Raw genomic sequence first — 8,862 nt, 5'->3', positions numbered from 1 at the left:
GCCACCTTAGGTGTATGTGGCTGGCGCCTTAACCACTTGAGCCACAGGCGCTGAGCCATGCCTGGCTATTTTTAGAGACAAAAGTCTCGCTCTGGTTCAGGCTGGTCTCGAACCTGTGAGCTCAGGCAATCCAACTACCTCGACCTCCCAGAATGCTGGGATTACAGGAGTGAGCCATTGCATCCAGCCTGCAAGATTGTGCTTTTAATCATTAAGCTTTCCACCACAAGAAAAGATGGTTCTGTCAGGGAATACAGTAATGAGTCTTGGCTCCTATGGCATTTTTGATCTATAGTTGGAAAGTAAGGGAAGGTTCTCAGCATTCAAATTATCACTCTAATGAACTGAGAGAAGTGCTCTGAGAGAAAGGAATGTAGTTATTTGTGAATTCTGACCTTTTTTTGGTCTCTCAGTTAACAAATGATAACAACTGTAAAAAGTGTCTAAAATGTTAACAGTGAGTATCTCTGTGGTGAGATGAATTTTACTTTTTCTTTGTATTTTCCTGTATTGTTTGAATTGTTTATAGTGACAATATATCTTTTGTGTGTGTGTGAAAGCAATACAGTCATTAAAGGAACAAGTAAAAATGAAACAGAAAAGAAATTTTTGAATTCAGTAAATAATTTTAACTGTGATACTTGATAACTGTACACAAACTTACCTATTATGCTTTAAAATAAGTTTTTTTTGTTTGTTTGTTTTGTTGTTTTTTTTGAGACAGAGTCTCAAGCTGTCACCCTGGGTAGAGTGCCCTGGCGTCATATCTCACAGCAACCTCCAACTCTTTGACTTAAGCTATCCTCTTGCCTCAGTTTTCTGTTTTAGTAGAGACAGGGTCTCCCTTTTTGCTCAGGCTGGTCTCAAACCTGTTGAGTTCAAGCTATCCACCTGCCCCGGCCTCCCACAGTGCTAGGATTATAGGCATGAGCCACTGCGCTCCCCACCTGTTTTGAAGTAAGTTAAATGGGCTTTTAAAATTTCAAAGACATTGTAGTGATGTAGGTAGAAAATGTTTACAAGTATTAATGACTTACAGAGGAATTCCAGTCAGGATATTGTATTTTTGCCAATTTTCATTGAATCTTGAACTGTTTATATTCACCAAAGAAAATGAAGGGATTTATGGGGAAAAATTGCCCTATTTCTCTGCCTTAATCTCTTTTTTCTCTGATTTCTTGTTCTCTTGCTGGAGTTTTGTGGGGTTTTTTTTGAGTGACTTTTGATATAGAACTATTTAATTTGTTTCAGTGGACTCTTTTGAAACCATGCTGAAGTCATTATTAAGGTATCAATCTGGCTGTGGAAGTGGGAGTGAAAACCACATGAGGAAAAAATTATATGAAAATGGTGTGACTGATTCTCTGCAGAGTAATTTTGATCTCCTGCTAAAGGTAAGGTTATAAATTGTTTGGTCCGCTCGTTCTACAATATAGATAGTAGTATGTTTTTTGTCTATTGGTGTGTCTTGTCTTTGTTGCTCTTTTCTTGTCTCTCTAACTTTTAACTTCTGAAATGTTAAAACGAAAACACACACACATCAAAAATAAAAGAAAATAAAAATTTTAACATCTGGACTCACTGTATAAGTTAGAATGATGAGAGTAGGGACAACCCGACTATGTTTTCTGTATCATTTGGTTTGTCCTTGTTTTTAGGCTAGACTCTTAGATCAGTGTTTCTCAAAACATGTTGTGAGCTTATCTGAAATATTTCCTGTTATTAAGAATGCAGACTGTTGAGCCTCTACTTGGATGTATTGAATAATCAGGAGAGGGAAGAGCTATTTTTACGAAGTTCCACAGATGATTTACAGATTTTGAGAACAACATTCTAATCCATACTATTTCCTTTGTTTCCCTAAAGATCCTTAGCTAAACCCTCTGTGCTACTTGATAGGTCTCTGTATCCCCAGAGGACTGTTCCAAACCTTCACTCACTTTCTAGTATTGCCAGTCATAGCCACCTCATTTGCTTGCTATAGATGGCCCTGTCTCCTTCTCTACAGAGATTATAGAGCTCTCTACATGTGAAATCTATCAGTTTCCTAGTCCTCCCCAACAAACTATCCATTGCAGTCCTTTGTTCTTTCTCCTGATTTTTTTTTTTAGTATAGCAAAGAGAAATTTTATTTAAGAATAAAGAGAAAGCACTTAGAGAGTTGGAGGTGAGAATAAAGAGAAAGCACTGAGAGAGCTGGAGGTGAGTCCCTCTCCCAAATATGAAGAGAGGTGTAATCCTCTAGACTTAAGACCCCTAGATAAAAGAGCCCACGTGGAGACTTCTGAGTGAGTTCTTCAGTTCTTTCCCCTTTCCAGAAGGTCTGGTGCTTTTTACTTTTTCTGTATTCCTTTCTAACTTCTAATAAAAGTCTATCTTACCACAAAAAAAAAAAAAGAAGAAGAAGAAAGAAACGGAACCACAAAGGCAGTGTAGAGATATAAATATCCTTTCTCTCTCTGTTTGAAATTATTTGTAACTCTTTCATTGGTGTCTTTGTGCTACCATGCACAAACTGGAGCAGTACAGGCAGCATGAATAGAAAAGCAAAAGTAATTATGCCCAGGCTTTAGTATAGCAAAGAGAAATTTTACTTGAGAATAAAGAGAAAGTTTAGAGCACTTCCAAAGAGAGTTCCGATTGAGTCCCTCTCATGATTTTAAATCTTTTTTTTTTTTTTTTTGAGACAGAGCCTCAAGCTGTCCCCCTGGGTAGAGTGCCGTGGCATTACAGCTCACAGCAACCTCCAACTCCTGGGCTCAAGCGAGTCTCCTGCCTCCGCCTCCCAAGTATCTGGGACCACAGGCACCCGCCACAACGCCTGGCTATTTTTTGGTTGCAGCCGTCATTGTTGTTTGGCGGGTCCAGGCTGGGGATTCGAACCCGCCACCTTAGGTGTACATGGCTGGCTCCTTAGCCGGTTGAGCCATAGGCGCCGAGCTGATGATTTTAAATCTTAAAGAATCCTTTCTTCTGTATAAAGTTAATTCATACATTTAAAAATAATGTAATTTATGGGCATAGTAGCTCACGCCTGTAAGCCTTACACAAGGTGGGAGGATCACTTGAGCTCAGGAGTTCCAGACTAGCCTGAGCAAAGCAAGATCCCATCTCTATCAAAAATAGAAAAATTAGCTAGGTGTGGTGGCAGGTGCCTATAGTCCTAGCTACTCAGGAAGCTGAGTTAGGAGGTTACTTGAATCCAGTTGAAGGTGACTATGAGCTAAGCTGAGGTCATGCCACTCTAGTCCAGGTGATAGAGCAGGATACTGTCTCAAAAAACAACAACAAAAAAAACTCCATTCGGAGCCTGTTGCTCGGCAGCTAGGGCCACAGCCATAGCCACATACACCAGAGCTGGCGGGTTCAAACCTGGGCTGGGCCTGCCAAACAACAATGACAACTAAATCAAAAAAATAGCCAGGAGTTGTGGTGGGTACCTTAGGAGGCTGAGGCAAGAGAATCAATTGAGTCCAAGAGTTTGAGGTTGCTGTGAGCTGTGACGCTATGGTACTCTACCAAGTGCAACATAGTGAGATTCTGTTTCAAAAAAAAACTAATGAAAGTAATAAGTAATCATTGTAGAAAACAAGAGAAATATAACAATATAAAGAAGTCACCCTTAATTTTTACATACTCACACATATAATTTTTATAGACGTATAGATACATATACCCCAGAGTCCTAGGATTACAGGTGTGAGCCACTGTGCCCAGTCTGATATACATTGTTTGTATCATACTACATATACAATCTTATATAACTTTTCACTTTTTTTTAATTTTAATTTTAATTTTTTTGAGACAGAGCCTCAATCTGTCCCTCTGGGTGGAGTGCTGTGGCATCACAGCTCACAGCAACCTCCAACTCCTGGGCTTAAGCGAGTCTCCTGCCTCCACCTCCCAAATAGCTGGGACCATAGGCGCCCTCCACAACGCCTGGCTATTTTTTGGTTGCAGCCGTCATTGTTGTTCGGCAGGCCTGGGCGAGATTTGAGCCCTCCACCTTAGGTTTATGTGGCTGGTGCCTTAGCCCCTTGAGCCACAGGCGCTGAGCCTAACTTTTCACTTTAAAACATAACAAGGGGGCGGCGCCTGTGGCTCAGTGAGCAGGGTGCCAGCCCCATATACCGAGGGTGGCAGGTTCAAACCTGGCCCCAGCCAAACTGCAACATAAAATAGCCAGGCATTGAGGCAGGCGCCTGTAGTCCCAGCTACTCGGGAGGCTAAGGCAAGAGAGTTGCCTAAGCCCAAGAGCTAAAGGTTGCTATGAGCTGTGACACTATAGCACTCTACCGAGGGTGACAAAATAAAACTATTTTTCTAAAAAGAAAATAATAAATAAATAGCTAGGTGTTATGGTGGGCCCCTGTAGTGCCAGGTGTGGGACTGGGTTGATTACAGGTATGAGCCACTGTGTCTAGTCTGATACACATTTTTTGTATCACACTATATGCACAATCTTATATACCTTTTCATTTTAAAACATAGGGGCGGTGCCTGTGGCTCAGTGAGTAGGGTGCCAGCCCCATATACCGAGGGTGGCAGGTTCAAATCTGGCCCTAGCCAAACTGTAACATAAAATAGCTGGGTGTTGAGGTGGGCACCTGTAGTCCCAGCTAATCGGGAGGCTAAGGCAAAGGAGTTGCCTAAGCCCAAGAGCTGAAGGTTGCTATGAGCTGTGACGCTACAGCACTCTACTAAGGGTGACAAAATGAAACTCTGTCTCTAAAAACAATAATAATAAATAAATAAATAGCTGGGTGTTGTGGCGGGCCCCTGTAGTCCTAGCTACAAGGGAGGCTGAGGCAAGAGAATCACTAAACCCAAGAGTTTGAGGTTGCTGTGAGCTGTGATGCCCCAGCACTCTACTGAGGGTGATGTAGACTCTGTCTCAATAAATAAATAAATAAATAAATAAATAACATAAAAACCATAAATATTTTCTCTTTTTTTTTTTTTCCCAAAAGTAACCTTAAAATTATACTTACCTTTTCCTGGTCATGATTTTACAATATGTAGGAAAATTCAGAGAAGTCCAAAGTATAAAGTGAACTTTTTTTTTGAGATGGAGTCTCAGTTTGTTTTCTAGGTAGGAGTGCTGTGGTGTCAGCCTACCTGACACCAGCCTCAAACTCCTAGTCTCCTCCTGCCTCAGCCTCCCAAGCAGCTGGGACTATAGGCACCTGCTACGTCACCCAGCTAATTTTTCTATTTTTAGTAGAAACAAGGTCTCACTCTTCCTCGGACTGGTCTTGAACTCATGAGCTCAAGGGATCTGCTTGCCTTGGCCACAGAGTGCTAGGATTATAGGCATGAGCCACTGTGCCTGGCTTCCCATTTCTGTACACGAACCTGAGACAGCTGAGATGGTCATAAGTTGTGTACTTTTTCTAGAGTTTACTGCAAAAATTCATGCTTATTAAGAAAAATATTTTCTGAAAGTAAACAAACTTTGATCTTTAGGGAAAGAAAATCTTATGATGTTACTGTATTCATTGTTTTAGAGTACTACAAACCATGCCCATGTGAGACAGTGAACTTAAATCAGTAAATGTGTATGTTTTGAATGCTCTACCGGTCAACCGTTCCCATCTGTCTCCTTTTCAGTGGGCCTCCCTATATCATGAGACATGACAATTAGGACAATTAATAACCCTACAATGGCTTCTAAGTGTTCAGGAGGAAAGGAAGAATTGCATATCTTTAGATCAAAAGTTAGAGGCTTAGTACCTATAGCTCACTGGCTGGGGTGCCAGCCACATATCCCAGAGCTGGTGGGTTCAAATACAGGGCCTGCTAAACAATAGTGACAACTCCAACCAAAAAACAGCCAGGCATTGTGGTGGGTGCCTATAGTCCCAGCTACTTGGGAGGCTGGGGCAGGAGAATCGCTTAAGCCCAAGAGCTTTAGGTTGCTGAGAGCTGTGATGATCGCAGCACTCTACTGAGGGCAACATAGTAAGACTGTCTCCAAACAAACAAACAAAAAAAAATCAAAAGCTAGAAATGATTACAGTTAGTGAGGAAGACATGTCAAAATCTAGACCTCTTATACCAGTTAGCCAGCTATAAATGCAAAGAAAAACTTCTTAGGGCCAAGCAAATTGGCTTATGCCTGTAATCCAGCACTCTGAGAGGCTGAGGTCAGCAGATTACCTGAGCTCACGAGTAAGAGTTCGAGACCAGCCTGAGCTAGAGCAAGACCCTACCTCTAAAAATAGCAGGGTATTGTGGTGGGCACCAGAAATTCCAACTACTTGAGAGGCTGAGGCAAGAGAATTGCTTGAGCCCAGGAGTCTGAGGTTGCTGTGAGCAATGATGTCATTGCACTCTACTCAGGGTGACATGATGAGACTTTGTCTCAAAAAGAAAAGTTATTGAAGGAAATATGCTACTCCAGTAAACACAGAATGATAAGAAAATGAAACAGCTTTATTGCTCATACTGAGAAAAATTGCTTTTTGTTTGTTTTTGTTGAAACAGAGTCTTACTTTGTCACCTTTGATAGAGTGCTGTGGCGTCATAGCTCATAGCAACTCAAACTCTTGTGCTCAAGCAATCCTCTTGCCTCAGCCTCCCAAGTAGTTGGGACTACAAGTACCCACTGTAGCACCAGACAATTTTTAGAAACAGGGTCTTGCTCTTGCTCTTGCTCAGGCTGGTCTTGAACTCCTGAGCTGAAGCAGTCTACCCACCTTGGCCTCCCAGAGTGCTAGGATTACAGGTGTGAGCCACTGTATTTGGCCCATGGAGAAAGTTTTATTGGTATGGAAAGATAATCAAATCAGCCACAATAGTCCCTTAAACTAAAGCCTAATTTTGTCACAGCAAGGCCCTAACTCTGTGCTACTCTAAGAAAGCTGAGGTAGATGAGAAAGCTGCAGAAGAAAAATTGGTTCATTGGAGACCAGCATGAGCAAGAGTGAGACCCCCACCTCTACTAAAAATAAAAAAACTAGGCCCTGCACCTGTGGCTCAAGTGGCTAAGGCACTGTCTTCATACACCTGAGCTGGCGAGTTTGAATCCAGCCCGGGCCTGCCAAACAACAATGATGGCTGCAACCAAAAAATAGCTGGGCGTTGTGGCTGGTGCCTGTGGTCCCAGCTACTTGGGAGGCTGAGGCAAAAGAATTGCTTAAGCCCAGGAGTTGGAGGTTGCTATGAGCTGTGATGCCACGGCACTCTACCCAGGGTGACAGCTTGAGGATCTGTCTCAAAAAAAAAAAAAAAAAAAAAACCCAAAATAGAAAAACTAGCTGGATGTTGTAGTGTGCAGCTTCAGGAGACAGTTAAGAGGATTGCTTGAGTCCAAGAGGTTGAGGTTGCTGTGAGCTGTGATGCCATGACACTCTACCCAGGGCACAAAGAGACTCTGTGTCAAGGGGGAAAAAAGTTGGTTAACAGAGTTTAGGGAAAGAAGCCATCTCCTTGACATAAATATGCAAAGTCAAGCAACAAGTGCCATAGAGAAGCTGCAAGTTACCCAAAGATCTAGCAAATATAATTGATGAAGGTGGCTACACTAAACAAAAGATTTTTTCAATGGAAACAAAACAGGCTTATATTGAAAGAAGGTGCCATCTAGGACTCTGATAGCTAGAGAGGAGAAATCAATGCCTGGCTTCAAAGCTTCAGAGGACAAGCCGACTCCCATGTTAGGGATTAATGCAACTTGTGCCTTTAAGTTTAAGCAAATGCTTATTTACCATTTCAAAAATCCTAGGACCCTTAAGAATTACGATAAATCTACTCTACCTGCACTCTATAAATGAAACAACGAATCCTGGATGATTACATATCTGTTTACAGCACAATTTACTGAATATTTGAAGGCAGTGTTAGTCTGACAGATCAAGTAATACCTGAATGCTTACTTTGGTTACAGAGTTGAACTATGTATACTGTGAAATTAATCTACTTGCTGGAGTTTTCTAAGATTTAGTAATCTTTAGATTGGTTTTCTTGTTCTCTTTTAGCTTTCAGAAGAATTATTAGATAAATGGCTGTCTTACCCAGAGAGCCAGCATGTACCCCTCAGCCAGCATATGCTTGGTTTTGCTATGAAATCTGTTACACAGATGGTAATGGGTAGTACATTTGAAGATGACCAAGAAGTCATTCGCTTCCAGAAGAATCATGGCACAGTAAGTCTAAGGCTGAATTTAAAATTATTTCATGAAATTGGATAGTCAAGTAATGCAGACTTTTCCTATTAAGAAGGTTTAAGAATTTTGGGGTGGTGCCTGTGGCTCAAAGGGTAGGGCGCCAGCCCCATATGACGGAGGTGGCAGGTTCAAACCCAGCCCCGGCCAAAAAAAAAAAAAAAAAAGAATTTATAGTGGAGAAATTCCTTGTTTGGGGCGAAAAATAAAAATGTAAGCAAAATGATTGTTGCTTTTTGTTATTATTATTGCAGTTTGGCTGAGGCCAGGTTTGAGCCCACCACCCTCCATATATGGGGCTGGCGCCCTACTCACTGAGCCACAGGCACTGCCCGATTGTTGCCTTTTTTAAAAGATTGAGAATTGCTTTTTATTAAGCAGTTACTTTTGAAATATAAAAAGCACATTGCTAAGAAAATTTTTTTTCTTAAGAGACAGGGTCTCGGCCTGGCGAGGTGGCTCACTCTTGTAAGCCAATGCGGGTGGATCACTTGAGCTTACGAATCACTTGAGCTAGAGCAAGACTCCCCTGTCTCTTAAAAAAAAAGAAAAAGAGCTGGGTGTTGTGGTAGACACTTGTAGTTCCAGCTACTCAGGAGGTTGAAGCAAGAGAATCGCTTGACCCCAAGAGTCTGAGGTTGTTATGAGCTATGACACCATAGCACTCTACCAGGGACAACAAAGTGAGACTCTGTCT

General features: G+C 41.7%; 1 protein-coding gene across 1 annotated transcript in view; it reads left to right on the top strand.

Annotated features, from left to right (window-relative positions):
• Positions 1 to 8,862, top strand: part of LOC100960754 (cytochrome P450 20A1) — a 61,915-nt gene that overhangs the window by 5,950 nt on the left and 47,103 nt on the right. The window contains exons 4-6 of the mRNA XM_023510381.1: positions 1,252 to 1,394; positions 7,980 to 8,151; positions 8,795 to 8,805. Of these exons, the coding sequence (XP_023366149.1) occupies positions 1,252 to 1,394; positions 7,980 to 8,151; positions 8,795 to 8,805 (326 nt within the window). The remainder of the gene's footprint in view (positions 1 to 1,251; positions 1,395 to 7,979; positions 8,152 to 8,794; positions 8,806 to 8,862) is intronic.

This window comes from Otolemur garnettii, unplaced genomic scaffold (assembly GCF_000181295.1).
Source record: "Otolemur garnettii isolate 467f Iridium unplaced genomic scaffold, OtoGar3 scaffold00013, whole genome shotgun sequence".
NCBI lineage: Eukaryota > Metazoa > Chordata > Mammalia > Primates > Galagidae > Otolemur > Otolemur garnettii.
Note: the sequence above shows the minus strand (reverse complement) of the source record. Positions and strands in the feature narration are given on the sequence as shown.